The sequence below is a fragment of the Ursus americanus genome, chromosome 12 (genome assembly GCF_024610735.1).
Source record: "Ursus americanus isolate L20-20 chromosome 12, mUrsAme1.1.p, whole genome shotgun sequence".
Lineage (NCBI taxonomy): Eukaryota > Metazoa > Chordata > Mammalia > Carnivora > Ursidae > Ursus > Ursus americanus.
Window position 1 is genome coordinate 4,562,915 of NC_142138.1, and position 15,420 is coordinate 4,578,334.

The window sequence follows — 15,420 nt, forward strand, 5'->3', positions numbered from 1 at the left end:
CATTATGTTTTTATGTCAATGAAATTATCCAGTAGAGAAGGAAAAGTTAATGTGAGAGAAGATGGAACAATTGCTGGAATGTCCTTGTGTAGACAAAAATGGAGGACTTAGGGGCTCCTGGGTGGCTCAGTCAGTTAAACGTCTGCCTTTGGCTCAGGTTATGAGCCCAGGATCCTGGGATCAGGTCCCACATCAGGCTCCCTGCTCAGCGGGGAGTCTGCTTCTGCCTCTCCCCCTGCTCACGTGCTCTCTCTCTCAAATAAATAAAATATTTTTTAAAAATGGAGAACACACATCTAGGTACTTATTGAAATACTGGCCTTAGACAGGAACATTGACAGTTTGTCCCCAGTAGCCTTGGTTACCTCAGTTTATTTGTAAAAGATAATGCGCGTAAAGTGAATGGCATACTGCCTGCAATTGAACCCTCAGCTATTTGTTATAGAAGTTAGTGCAGTGCCTGTTATTAGTAAACTTCCAAAAAACTGGTAGTTTATTATTGCTTTTGTTATTAGCAGGCCATAATTACCTGTTAGAAGCTGTAAATTCTTCAGAAACACAAATTAGTGTGAAAAAAACACAAAATTCTACCTAATAAATTTGAAGATGTAATGGGCTTTTTAAAATGATTCATCAGTCAGGCAGCATCCCACCTAACAAGCACAGGAGAGTTCCAAAGGGCTACAGAAAGGGAAAGGTTTTTAAAGGCAGGACGAGGAAATCATAAACAGAAAAAAAGGTTATTTCAGGTAAGGTACATTTGGGGACAAAAGGGTTTTAGTAGTAGATGGGGAGGGCCCATGTGACAGATTACCCTTATTGGTGCTGACCAGAAAATTCTTTACCTGTTAAGAAAACGTTTCTGGGAGAGGTTGTAAGTGCAACAGCTTTAGATATTATGTCTCAATTTGGTGACTTGGCCTAAATAACACCATTTCAGGCCTGTAGGTTTGTTTTGTTTTGTTCTGTTTAACATTAGTAAGATGCTAAACCAAGTTAAATGAACAATAGTGCACCTTAGAAAAGCCACAGAATATTCATGATCGGCTTTGGTCACGTAGGGGAAGAGAGCAACTATATTCCAGTATGGGGAATGAGAAAATCCAGACCCGCAATGATGAGGGCTTTGTTGGGGCAAGTTGGTTATGTAAGTTCTTTTGGCCTGGCTCATACCATTTATATTAGATGTAGCTTTCTGAAATAAAATTTTCATTTTTAGAAAGCTATTTCACATTTAAGCCCATCTGGATATTTTTCAATGCATTAAAAAAATGTGGTCTAGAATATCAGACATAGAGGAGTTGATAATCTTGTTGAAAGTGTACATATCTGTGGAAAAAGAATTGAGAGAAAATGAAGTTCTAAAGCTATTTGTTTTTGTTTTCCAAGCTATGGGAATATTGTATTTTGCTTTTTCTCAATTGTACCAGCTCTGAGTAGCTTCCCTTGCCCAGCTTTGTGAGGCAGGCCTCCATTGGCAGTTACTTTCAAATATGATTGCTTTTTTGTTTGTGGATTTTAGCACCAATACCTTGACCCTACACTTAGGAATTGAATGTAAATAGTGTTTATGTCTCTAGTTACCCAGAAAGTTAAGCTTTTCTACTATTCATTACAACTTAAGGTAATTATCTTCATATTTCTTGAAATGTCATTGCTTTATTTCTTTGAGGCTGTGAGCAATCCAATGGAGGTGAAGAACAGACTATAGGAGCGAGGAGGTAGCTGAAGCACCTGTCATGGTGTGTGTGTCTGTGTGTGTTGCTGTTGATGACCTTATTCTTAGAGTCCTTGGGAATAGTTATCCTTTTGCATTGTTGGCTTACTCATTCGGGCATTGGACTTAGACATCAGATATTGGATGAAAGTAAATGCCAGGTGTAAGTAAATGCAATGATAGGCAGTGTGCAGGGAGGAGTTCCTGGGGCTCAAGGATATGATGTGTCTAACTTTTGCCCCTGTGAAACTGACATGTGAAACAGTGCCATGTACTTTCCTACTCTGATGCAACTTGATGGTATTTGCCTGGATAAATGCTTCTGGAGAATGTGCTAAAAAGAGATACCACCTGTTACACATAGTAAAGCCTTTGTGTGTGGTATCAGTGGTGCCTGGTATAGGGCTTTGTTTCTCTGCGGACTTTGAAAATCAGGAAATTTTGGTAGTTTTAAGGACTCTGAAGGCCAGAGTAATAGCTCTGTGCTATACTTAATAGTGTGTCTTCTTTTTTTAAATTGGGCTTATATAGGAAATGATTTCACATAGATTCTCTATCTCTAGTGGGAAGCCAGGGATTGGCAGAAGTTGACAGGGATGGAACAATAGTCATCACTAATTTCCTAGCAGGAGCTATTTTCTTGTTAAAAAATGGATGTATTTTGTTAGTGAGCCATGAGTATGTGGACACAGGACTTGAAAATTGAAAACCTTTGAGAGCTCATTTTGTTACTATTATTTTTAGAGTTGCTGTTGTTATGCTAATTCTCCTCACATTTATAGCTCTAGACCTCACACCTACCAACTCACTATAATCTACTTGGCTATCTCAGAAACATCTCAAGTTTAGCATTTGTAAAACTGAAGTCATGGTCTTTCGCAAAAACCTACTCCTCTCATATTCCCTAGCTTACTAAATGGTGCCACTTCCTGATAGAAAACTTTGTTATTCTTATTACCTTCCTCTGTCTTACACCTACAACTCCTTTCTATTATGCCTCTCAAATATCTCTCAAATATCTCCTTTACTTCTTTCTACTATCACTGGCATGTCCATATAGTCCAAGCCATTGTAATCTCTTGCCTCTGTTGCTGGTGTAGCTTTCTAACTTGTTTTTCTTTGTCTAGCATTGTTTAGCCCCAGTCTATTACCCATCTATGACACAGTAGCCAGAAAAAGCTTTGTAAAGTGCAGATTTGATTATTAGATGTTTACATGAACTTGTTCAGTGAATTTTTCTTACTCTTAGGATCATATCTGAAAGGCTTGACATGGCCCATAAAACTATCTACACAATCTGGTTCCTGTCTTTGTCTCTTATTTTGGACAGTATATTCCCTGTACCCAGAATGTTTTTTCCCTCATCTTTGTTCCTATTTTCCATCAAGTGTCAGCTTATATTTTACTTCCTTATGAAAGGGTTTTTTGACCTCATCCATACCGTGCTGTCCCTAGACTGAGTTGTATTTCCCAGAATGTACTTTAATTAATCCCTGTACTCTTCTTTCATAGCTTTTTACAGCAGTCGTAAATAAGGAATTACTTATCTGTCTTCTCCCATCATATGATCGTTACTGTGCTTGGGCTGCCGTAACAAAATACCACAGACTCAGTGACTTAAATAACAGAAATGTATTCTCACAGTTCTGGAAGCCAGATGTCCAAGATCTAGACGCAGCACCATTGGTTTCTGGACACGGTTCTCTTTCTGGCTTGTAGATACCACCTTCCTCCTGTGTGCTTACATGGCGTTTTGGGATGGAGTCGGGAGAGGAGGGGTAGGGGGCATGTGTATGAGAAAGATTTTTTTCCTCTTATAAAGTCACCAGTCCTTTGAGATAAGGGCCCCACACTTATGACCTCATCTAACCTTAATTACTTCCTAAAAACTATCTCCAAATAGGGCTTCAACATATGACTTTGGGGGTGGTGGGGACACTGTTTGGTCCATAGCAGATGGTAAGCTCCATGAGGTCAGGACCATGTTGTGTAGTACAATACTCTGGCCCTGGGGCCTAGTATAGAGTTTAACACATAGCGGGTAATCATTTAGGCCTGTTCCTAACATTTGTTTAGTCTGGAACAAAAATACAGGTGGAGATATAAAGTTGGAATTTTACATAATGCTAACAAACTGTAAAATAAAATATGTCCTATTTTCATAGCTATCCTGAGAAATATAGTTTTATAATAACAAATTACAAAAAAATATGTGAAACTATTGATCAAAAAAAATAAACGTGTTAAATATTTTATCTAACTTAATAAGGGTACCAGGCAGATGTTGCAGCCAGTTCAGAGAATTGAAAGAAGCATAGCTTTATGTGTATAGGGAAGTGTTGAAATATATTTGTAAGTGGTTACAAAACTGGATTTTTCTGTGGGGAGAAGGGAAGTCAATTGAACCTCAACTCTACAGAATTTATTTCTAATATCTATAGACAAGAACTATTTGTATCAGTATCAATTATGTATAGTTTACAGAGTTGTAAACTAGCTCAAAGGCACTAAAAGGCTCGAACAGATAATGTATTCTCTAAACAATACATAGTTTTCCACCAGAAGATTATTACGTTTTCTTTGATTATACCAAGTTTCCTTACAGTCTTGCCATTTTGAGCTAAAGCAATCTCAAATATTATTCTTAATCACAAAACAAGGTTCGTCTTACTAAGTTTGGCTTGGTTCTTTACATGGGGTAGCAATGATGTTAATTTTCTATATAGATCTTTTTAATTTGCTTTGCTGGAAATTTTATAAAGAATCTCAGATTGAACTTTTAAAAGCCTCTATTATTTGTATTTTGAGGCTAGAAAGCCAAGCTTAACAAACACTCTATCAGATTTTATCTGCAGTACTGATAAATTTAGGTGAATTCTTTTTTCAAGATCCCCCAAATGTCCTAAGGGCCCTGGGCCTTCCAGGAGGTAACCTTCCTTACCATCCAGAAGGCTGAATCCTGGAAAGCTAGGGACAAGGGCAATTTTCACGGGAGAGTTTTGTTAGTACTGGCTCCGTAAAGTCAACTGTAGTTCCTTGTAAGTGGCTTAAATAAGTAAGCATCATTCTCAAATATGACATTTCAGGCAAATTCTTGTTTTGTTTTGTTTTGTGCCAAATCCTTTGTTGTATAACCTTTTTTTGCAATGATATTTTAAGGACATTCAGTAAGAAAATTCAGCAAGACTCAAATCTCACTGGGGATAGAGTCTTTGAAAATCAGATATGATTCAGGGATGTTGCATTTTACAAAAGCAATGGTTACTAAGTTTTTTAGGGTTTAGATAGCTCAAGAAGGAAGAGAGCAGGCTTCCTTATGTATCTAGAAAACAGATATTAATAAGACAATATTCCAAACAAATAACTATAATCATCTCTCATTAGTTCGTTTAGGCCTATGTAATTAATTCTCATTTCACTGGATCTAGTTTAATGGTCCGCTTCTCAACTAAAAAGAGTTCTGGAAATTCTGACTCAGTCCAGTGGAATGGTCTGGAAGTTGTCCAGTTGTCCAAGCGATGGCTTCAGAATCCTGTCCCCAAGAGTCCATTCTTTGATGTGTCAGTAGTTTGAGATAGCTGCTACAGTCCTTTTCCAGGGGGCTCTGAGACAATCCTTTGTTGAAAACACGGACTCTGGCTTCTAGTTGATTGCAGATCATTCAGACTAGCGTCCGTATAAAACAAAATCTTTCTGTAGATGACAAAGACTTAAAATAGCTGTGGTCAATTTATTACTGGTGGTTTTTAAATGTGAGAGGTCTAATGAGAGTTCATAACAAGAATAATGCAACTAACCAGGGAATTAAGTTGTTTCTGTGGCATGCAAAACAAGAATATTAAAGCCAATTCAAAAATGTTTTAGCAAAATGTCTCTAAGAGTAGTTGTTTTCAAAGAAGACTGTGAATATTATAGTCGATTTATAAAACATGAATGAACATCATTTTTGCAGAGGAAAAAATCCTGATATATAACATATAATAATCTTATGGCATAATGTATATACCAAGGCTATACTAAGGATCTCAAGTAAAAGGATTTAGTGAGTCAGGAATAAGTCCTAGACATCTGTATTTTTAAATTAAACTACGTTGACCTAGAGGATTCAAATTTTAAAAGTAAGGTTGTTACCAAGTAAGCTAGCTAGCAAGTTATTTATTTATTTATTTATTTATTTAGTATCTTCTTTTGTGAAATGTGTGCTCAAATCTTTTGCTCACTTAAAAAAATGAATTGTTTGGTTTATTATTATTGAGTTATAAGAGATGTTTATATATTCCAGATACAGAATTTTTTGGTCCAGATATATTGTGACTATTATTTTCCTCTAGTCTACAGCTTGCCTTTTCCTTTGAAAGATACACAAAATGGTATCTTTCAAAAAGCATAAGGTTTTAATTTTGGTATTGTTTAATTTGTGAGTTTTTTGTTTTTTGTTTTTTACTGTGAGTTCAATTTGTGAGTATTTATTCTCTGTCCAAGAAATCCTTGCCTATCCTGAGATCATGCAGATTTTCTCCAATGTTTTCTTCTAGGAGTTTTGTAATTTTAGCTTTTATATTTGGGTCTTAATCCCTTTTGAATTAGTTTTTTAAGTTTAAAAAATTGTGATAAGACACACATAACATGAAACTTTGCCATTGAATTGTACACTCTCTCAGGTATACAATTTAATGGCATTAAGTTCATTCACAATGTTGTGCAACCATCACCACTGTATTTCTAAACTTTTTTTTATCACCCTAAGTAGAAACTTTGTAACCTTTAAGCAATAATTTCCCATTCTCCCCTTTTCCCAGCCCCTGGTATCTATATTTTACTTTCTGTATTCTGTATTTCTATATTCTGTATTTCTGTATTCTACTCAGGTATTTGCTTGTTCTAGGTATTTCATGTGAGTAGAACCACACCGTATTTGCCCTTTTATGTCTGGCTTCTGTCACTTAGCATAATTCATATTGTCTGTATCTTAAGTAAGTTTTGGTAAATCTTTTTAAAAAATGATTTTTATTTTATTATTTTACTTCTTTTTTAAAGATTTTATGTATTCATTTGATAGAGAGAGAGTGCATAAGCAGGGGGATTAGCAGCAGGAGAGGGAGAAGCAGACTTCCTGCTGAGCAGGGAGCCCGATGTAGGGCTCCATCCCAGGACCCTGGGATCATGACCTGAGCCAATGGCAGATAATTAGCTGACTCAGCCACCCAGGTGCCCCAATTTTATTTATTTGAGAGAGAAGAGAAACAGAACTAGTGGGGAGAGGGGTAGAGGGGGAAGGAGAGGGAAAGGGAGAGAATCTCAAGCACAGTGCACACTGAGCACAGAGCCCTTCTTGGGCTCAGTCTCAGGACCCTGAGATCATGACCTGAGCCGAAACTAAGAGTCCGATGCTTAACCAACTGAGCCACTCAGGCGCCCCTGAACTTTTTTATGTAAGTCATCCATCTTATATGTTACTGGCGTAAGTTGTTCATGGCATTCTCATTCTTTTGTCTGTTGAAGCATCACAATAAGCCATCTTTTATTCCTAAGAATGGTAATTTGTGTTTTCCCTCCTTTGCTTCTTGATTTGTCTGACTAGGATTTTTTTTCCTTTTAAGTAAACTCTACGCCCAACGTGGGGCTCAAACTCATGACCCCAATATCAAGAGTTGAATGCTCTACCAACAGAGCAAGCCAGATGCCTCTGTCTTACAAAGATTTTTATTAATTTTATTAATAGTTTCAAAGAACCCACTCTTGGTTTTGTTAATTTTTTCTATTTTCTGTCATTGATTCTTCTTCTTTTTAAAAACATGTCTTAAACCATCGACGCAGCTTCTAGAACTCATGACAGGGCTCTTCTGTCCCCCCACCCCTTTCTTAAATTGAAGTATAGTTGACAGTGTTTCAGTCATTGATTTCTGTGTTTACTTTTATGTATTCTTGTATTTTGAATTTAATTTGCTTTTCTTTTTTCAGTTTTTAATATAGAGGCATAAATTAGTGATTTTAGATCTTCCTTTTTTAATGTAAGCATTTAAAGCTATAAATTTCCTTCTAAGCACTCCTTTAGCTGCATACTATAAAGTTTGATATGTTGTGTATTTAATCGAATCTAAATTATTTTCTAACTTCCTTTGTCATTTCATCTTTGACCAATAGATTATTTAGAAGTGTGGTCTAATTTTCAAACGTTGGGGAATCGTGTAGGCTTTTTAAAAATTGTAATTGATTTTGAGTTCTGTTGTGTTCAGGTAACATTACTTTATAAGATTTCAATCTTTGGAAATTTCTTGAGACTTCTTTTGTGGCCTAGCTTGTGGTCTTTTTTGATGAATGTTCAGTGTGTGTTTGATTAGCTGCCCTGAACTCTCACCTGTGCTTTCTCAGCTTAGGGGAACTACTGTGTTTTGCTTGAACTGTAGCTGTCTGTGCCACTGTAAGAAAATTATTCCCAAGTAGAGGGTAGGGACACTAGGGATGTCTCTGCATTTGAGTTTCCCTTTTTTCTGGGTTTGCATTTTTGTGTTGCCTTTTCCCAGTGCCTGAAAGCTACTGCCTCATATATTTCGTCTAGTTTCATGGGGGTTTGCAGTAGAATGGTTAGTTTTGTTTCCATAACTCTGTCATAGTTGCAGGTGAAAGTTTGACAGTCTTAATACCTAAAATTGAGAGTTTTTTCTTAGTTCTGTCCTAAGTCAGAGCCTGTATTTTGTTTCAAGTTAATGAAATTCTCATTTCTACTGCCTCATTTTCCTCTTCAGGTAACTGAGTAATATATAAAACAAAGTTGTTTAACCTGACTTTTGTTCCTGTTATGATCTGTAGAACTGAGTCATAGATACATTTTTAAAAAGTTTAGGTGTGACTTTTTTTCTTGCTTTATTAGTAAAATTAATAATTTCATTTAAGTCTTTATTCTTGTCAGTGACCGTTTGTGTCATCATTTTTTATCCAACTTAAGTGTTTAGCCCTTTCAGCATTAAATTTCAAAATAATTTATATTAAACCTATAAATATTTCTTTGTTTTCTGTGGTTACTTCACCGTTAAACCACAAGGAGAAAAAAACACCTTTGTATTTGGCTAAATATTGGATAGATAATATTTTTTTAAGAACAATTATACCTGCTTTCTATATTGACATTTGCTTCACTTCTTTGAATTTGCTTATTTCTTGTTATTCTCTTTTCTTTACTGCTGTTAATTATATGTGTGCTTTCTGTGTGAGGTGAAGTCTGTTCACATTCATTAGTTTTAGTTTTTAATTTAAGCAGACCAACTTATTTGTAGATTTTCTATTTCTGTTTCTTTTTTTTTAAAGATTTTTAAAAATTATTTATTTATTTATTTATTTTTAAAGATTTTATTTATTTACTTGAGAGAGAGACACACACACAGCATGAACATGAGCAGGGGGAGGAGCAGAGGGAGAGGGAGAAGCAGACGCCCCCCTGAGCAGGGACCCTGACATGGGGCTTGATGCTGGGACTCCAGGATCATGACCTGAGCTGAAGGCAGCCGCCCAGGCGCCCCTTATTTTTATTTAAAAAAAAAGTTTATTTATTTATTTATTTATTTATTTATTTATTTATTTATTTGAGAGAGAGAGAGAGAAAAGGAGAGAGTGCACGAGTGGGAGGGGCAGAGGCAGAGGGACAAGGAATATCAAGCAGACTCCATGCTGAGCGCAGGGCCCAACATGGGGCTCGATCTCACGACCCAAAAATCATGACCTGAGCCAAAGCCAAGAGTCTGATACTTAACTGACTGAGCTACGCAGGTGCCCCTATATCTTTTTCTTAAGCTCCACTTTCCTGCTTTTCTATCTCTGTCATGATTATAGCTTGTACTCATTATTATAATCTATAGGATTTAAAAATAAAATGTAATTGTATTCAGAGAGTACCAAGTTTAAATATATAGTTTTTCAGTTTCCAAAAATATATTACAAAGTATAAAAATACAGACTGCTTCATGAATTTGTGTGTCATCCTTGTGCAGGGGCCGTGTTAATCTTCTCTGTACTGTTCCACTTTCAGTATATGTGCTGCTGAAGTGAGCACAAGTCTGAATATATTTTTATAGAAAACAAAGCGTTAAAAATTGAAAATTTTCATGCTTCTAAAGTTATTTTTGTTTTTATTTTTTTTGAAGATTTATTTATTTATTTTAGAGAGAGAGAAAGCATGAGAGCATGAGAGGGAGAGAGAGAATCTTAAGCAGATTCCCCACTGAGTGAGGAGCCCCACACGAGGCTCAATCTTATGACCCAAGATCAAAATCAAGAGTCAGACACTCAGCTGACTGAGCCACCCAAGTGCCCCTATTTTTATTTTTAAATATTTAAAATTATTGGGGCGCCTGGTTGGCTTAGTCAGTTGAGCGTCAGACTCTTGGTTTCAGCTGGGTTCATGGTCTCAGGGTTGTGGGATTGAGCCTCAGGGCCCCAAACTCATGGGGAGTTCTCTCTCTCCCTCTCCTTCTGCCCCTCCCCCTGCTCACACACTCTCTCTCTAAAATAATTCTTTTTTTAAAATTCAGCTAAATTAAAAAAATTCATGGTTTTTAAAAATACATCTAAGTATGTATTTTCATAAGAAACATTTCAGTTTTAGCATGAATTGTACAATTATCAGTATAAAAATTAGTCTGTGGCCTTACATATGTTACATCTAGACCTGCACAAAAATAAACTTACTAGTAGTATGAATCCCTTAATTCTGCAGAATGTTCCTTAGCTGCCATGTGCTCTGTTATGAATACTGAACTAAATGATGAATATCTTTCAAACCATGAATTAGAACAGAAGGAAATCAAGTAACTAGGTATTTGGTTGTATTTGGAACCAGTACTTGTATTAGCCAAGAAATCTATTACATTCTTATTACCTGAGAGGAGGAAGGATTTGACAGGTTAATTGATTTGTCTTTTTGCTTACTTCTAAGGCCCTTTGCTGTGAAAATATTTTATAATCTCAGCAGAGTTCTTTTAGAAGTTTGCAGTTTCAGAGTCTATAGCAGCTATCTGACATGGTTGTCTTCTTAAAAAATACATAGGAAGAAAGATGTGAGCAAGTGTTTTCCTGGGATTTAAACAGTGTTAATGGTAAGAATGGATTTTTAGGGTTCCACTTTGTTAGTGCAACACTCCAGATCACAAGTGTGACAGAGGCAACCCATTTCTTTAGTGAATTTGTGTGTGTGTGTGTGTGTGTGTGTGTGTGTGTGTGTGATTTTGCAGAACTGCTAAAGTGAGAAGCTCATGGCAGAGATCTTTCTTGCCTGGTCCTAAGGGTGGTAATGCAGTCAATAAATAGATGTTGTGTGAGCAAATAAGAAAAGGTTGATGTTTGATTTTCCATACCTCAAATTGTTGAGTGCTGACCAATCCCAGGGAAATGTTAAGCTTTCCTAGTGCTGACAAAGCTACAGCAATATTGTCACAAATGTATTATAATGCAAGTAAGTTTAAAGTAAGTGCTGTGTATAGGGCTATGTTAAACCCTAGAAGTAAGAGTGGTATCTTCTTTGGGTCAGATGAAGGACATAAGATATGATTCTCATTCTCTAAAAATCAAATATTTTCTAACCTTTACCATTATTTAAGGAGCTCCATGCTCTCTCTCCTCTCCCAATTTATTAGTGCACAGCAAGCTAGATAGAAATGTATTTGCTATTGTCAGAATCTTCTGCTGAAAGGTATTTATAGCACAGCAGTTCATAACATTGATTCTAGAGATTGCTTCAGTTCACCAACTTGGCTGAACACAGGAATGCTTCTGGCTGGCATAATTCATATGTAGGGTAACTAGGTGCAGATATATTGAGGAAAGGGTACTTTCCCCTTACCACCCCTTTAATTAGTTTTACCTCTTTGTGTGTGTTTTGTGTGTGTGTGTGTGTATGTGTATGTGTGTGTTTTAATGGAATAATGATGGGACTGCAATGAGTACTACCTCAGTTTTATGTGTAGAGTGCTTAGAATAAAATCCAGTACATAGTAAGTACTTATAAATGTTGGTTGCTGTTATGTCATCATTATTATATTACTATTACTATTATTCAGGAGACTGGGCTTGGGTATTAGAGAATGGACAGTGTTGAGTAGAAACTTAGGGTCTGGCTTTAACTGTATGACCTCGGCTTGGGTTGGGGATAGACCATGGCTGGTTTCTTAGTTGTGAGAGTGTGGGCTTTTGTGACTGACCCGATAATATCACAAAACTTTCCCAAAATGGACTCCAGGCTTATTTGGAAGCTGTAGATTTCTGAGAGTGTTTCCATTTCCATTAGGACTTGTAGAGCGCAGGGGATTCTGAAATAGGAGCTGTGAGAGCCAAGTGATTAGACTGGTAATGGGAGGAAAAGTGAATGTCTGTAGCTACTAGGTGAGAGTGAGTTTGCTTGGATAATAAGTACAGTGGCTTTCAAATTTTTTAGACTCTGACCCTTCATAAAAAATAGATTTTTACATGGCAGCCCATCCCATATGTTTGCCCTTGTATTTATATGTATTATCAGTAATAGATGTCACAAACATACATATTTCACAGAACAGTTCTTACTGTGTGAAGCACTCTGGTATTTTCTATTCTATTTCATTCTCTTTCCCTTTTAAGAAAATGTTGGTCCTGACTTCTAAATTGATTTTAAGAGTTACTAAAGAGTTGTGAACTGCAGTTGAAAAAGTATTGGTTGGGGTAGGAATTAATTGTTTGACTGTTACCCTAGAAAAACAGTTTGACATACTTTGTCGTCTAAATAAACGAGAGGAGCCCTTCAGAGTTGGCAGGTGCTCGGAAGCAGGGGACCAAGCCTTTTGCTTACTCTGGTTCCCTTAGCTCCACTGATCACTTGGCTTTACCTGAGCCCTTGGCTTTCTTCAGGCCAGGCTGTCTTTGTCAGATGGCTTCTTGTATGTTTGGGCTTATCTCCACCTCTACATTGGGAGCCAGCTCCTGGAGGGCAAGAACTATAATAATAGCTAACACTTTTGGGGCGCCTGGGTGGCTCAGTCAGTTAAGCACCTGCGTCTTGGGATTGAGCCCTGCGTTGGGCTCCTTCCTTGGCGGGGAGCCTACTTCTCCCTCTGCCTGCTCTGCCTGCAGCTCATCCTCTTTGTGCTCTTTCTCTTTCACTATCTCTCTCTGTCAAATAAATAAATAAAATCTTTGAAAAAAAAAATAGCTAACACTTCTATAGCACTTCCTCTTTGCTAGGCACTTTTCTGTTTTACATATATTAATCTTCACCACAACCTATTTACTTAGGTACCTTAAATTATTTTTGTTCTACAGATAGGGAAAACAAAGCATACACAAGTTAAGTAGCTTACCCTTCATTAGAGTTCTTCTGTAGCTTACCATAATGTCTTGTGTAACATCTGCCATACAAATGATTTCATTAATAGTTACTGACAGAAATTAAACCATATTGTTTCTGGGTTTATTTTCTTAGCTTTCCTATGGCTTTTCTCACCCAAGGTTATTCAAGTGATTAGAGAGTAGTAGAAATTGAATTAAAAATGATGCTGAACTTTGTCTAAGGAAGGAATACAGACTTTATTTTAATTGGTCAAATTCAGAATTTGAATAATGACTGTGCTTTGAGCCCTAACATTAAGACTCATCCTCCACCTGACACGGATTTGAGAATGAATAATGTTGCAGAAATGCCCACATATTCTGAGCTCCTTAATTTACTGATTTGGGATGTCGGTATGCTTTCTTCCAATCCCTTGCCCACTGCAACAGCTGTTCTATACTGGCCCACGCCTCCAGAGTTAATGGTATTTCTGTCACAGTGTGAGTTTTCAAGTTGGTATGTACAATTTTTGCCAGAGTCTTCACTGCTACAAGGCCTCAGGGTTGGAGGTTGCAACTGACTTGTGGGGGAGGGAGTTTGGTGCTTGTCAGTGAGGAGGAACAAGGTGCTCTCTGACGCTCTGATTTGTTACAGGCTGAGTGTGAATGATGTCAGGCAGATCAGAGGACAGCTGATTCATTTGGGATTTGGGACTCCTCACTGTGCCTCACTGCTGCCTCCTGGGCTCTTAGGTCTTTTGTGGTGGGGGTGGGGGTGAATTCTGAATATTATGTTTTTGAAGAACAGTGCTTTAATTTTTCTCTTAAGTTTGGGAAACCTTTGTAAGTTTCCTTTGGCTTATAGACTGCATACCCCTTGTGTGAGAGAACTTCCTGCCAAGACTCCCGAGTGTGAGAGGGCAAAAGCTTTGAGTAGCCAGGAAAATGATGAAACGGAGGAGAGAGAGACTGGGAGCACCATGTCTGCGGATTCAGTAAGGAGGCTGGGGTCTCTGACTGGAAACTGGCAGATATCAGGAAAAGAACTAATGCCAACTAACACACTTTCATTTGCTTGGATAAAGACTCTGCTTTGGAGATGCCTGTCCGAAAGAGGGCTGAGCTGGCTTCACAAATTCAAGGTCAAAACACTGGTCCCTGGCAGGGGCCTATGGGGCTTCTAATTATGAAAATTGAGTTAGATACTATTTTAGGGGTGCTGAGGTACCTGGGGAACTGGGTTATCGATGAAGATTCTTTTTTTCCTGCCATGAAAACAGATATGTATTTAAATTTAGGGTCAAAGCTGCATATACAAGCCCCATGAATGTGAGAAACAAATGGAAATGAAAGTATCTTCTCCTTGGGCTGGAGAGGGTATTGTATTTCTGCCCCTGGCCTGTCAGCTCAGGACCTCGGATCTGCCCTTGCAGATCCAAACCTGAGTCCTTTAGGGTGTGACCTGAATTTTATTTCTGTGTTGGCCAATAGAGAAATAAAATAGAAATAGAAAAATACTTAGATAAGGATATCATAGCTGGGGAATGGAAGAAGGCTTCCACGTCAGGGTAGCTTTTCCAAGAGCCGCTCAGGCTTATTTAATGAAGAAGTGCAGAGTGAATTGATCAGCAAAGTAGGGAACCAGGGAAAGAAGTGTCCTAGAATCCATTCCTCTTCAGTGATCTGTCTTGAACTGCCTTTGTGTAACTCACAGGGTGGAGGGCGTGCCCCTCAGACTTTCTTCCCGTGAATGTTAGCGCTTACCTGGTATGCTTGAATAGACACACTTCTTCAGTGGGCTTCCTTTGGTCATTGCCCTTCTGTGTTAGTGGATGCTCATTGGTTAAATTAATGATTTTACCAGACCTTGGAAGACTGGACTTGTTTGAAGTATATAATTGGAAAGATGGGCATATGTTTAAAAAAGTGTTTATTCTCCTACTAAGACTGAAAGTTAAAGACCATAAAAAAGAAGCTTCATGAACTAAAGTGTCATTTAAAGTGAAGAGGATTTGTTAGCAAAATTGTAAAATTTTTCAATTAAGTTTGTAGTTTCAGGGAACATAAGTGGTCAAAATCATGCTCTCCAAATGTTGGTGCACTACAGTTGGTAATTATTGTCATCTGTTTTAGTGACTTTGAATTTAGCTTAGGAAAATTCCCCATGAGGAGCTAGTAAGTAGTTTATAAATCACCTTTCCTTTTTCAAACAATCCTTTTTAAACTCTAGCCTCATTGTATAACCAGTTTGCAGAGCGGTTATTACTAGCAAATAGAGAATGAGATTTGGTTCTCATGGGTTTATAATCTTAATTGTATATTCATCACAATGGCTAAGCCTCATTTTATGTATTAAGATTTGAGACTCCAAATTTTGTAAAACGATATTATTTAGGTTAATAAGCACTGTCTTATTG

General features: G+C 37.4%; 1 protein-coding gene and 1 non-coding gene across 7 annotated transcripts in view; one reads left to right on the top strand and one right to left on the bottom strand.

Annotated features, from left to right (window-relative positions):
• MAST2 (microtubule associated serine/threonine kinase 2) overlaps positions 1-15,420 on the top strand; it is a 204,516-nt gene that overhangs the window by 90,661 nt on the left and 98,435 nt on the right. Inside the window, exon 1 of one of the 6 annotated variants that reach the window (XM_045799664.2) lies at positions 13,693-13,998. The exons of 4 other annotated variants lie outside the window; for them this stretch is intronic. In XM_045799664.2, the coding sequence (XP_045655620.2) occupies positions 13,949-13,998 (50 nt within the window). In that variant the 5' untranslated portion in view covers positions 13,693-13,948. Of the gene's footprint in view, positions 1-13,692; positions 13,999-15,420 lie in introns of those variants that run through there. One more of the 6 variants, XM_045799665.2, reaches the window with a different exon arrangement.
• Positions 9,658-9,764, bottom strand: LOC123793836 (U6 spliceosomal RNA). Its single transcript, XR_006780078.2, has one exon. It is a non-coding gene; the product is annotated as a U6 spliceosomal RNA (small nuclear RNA).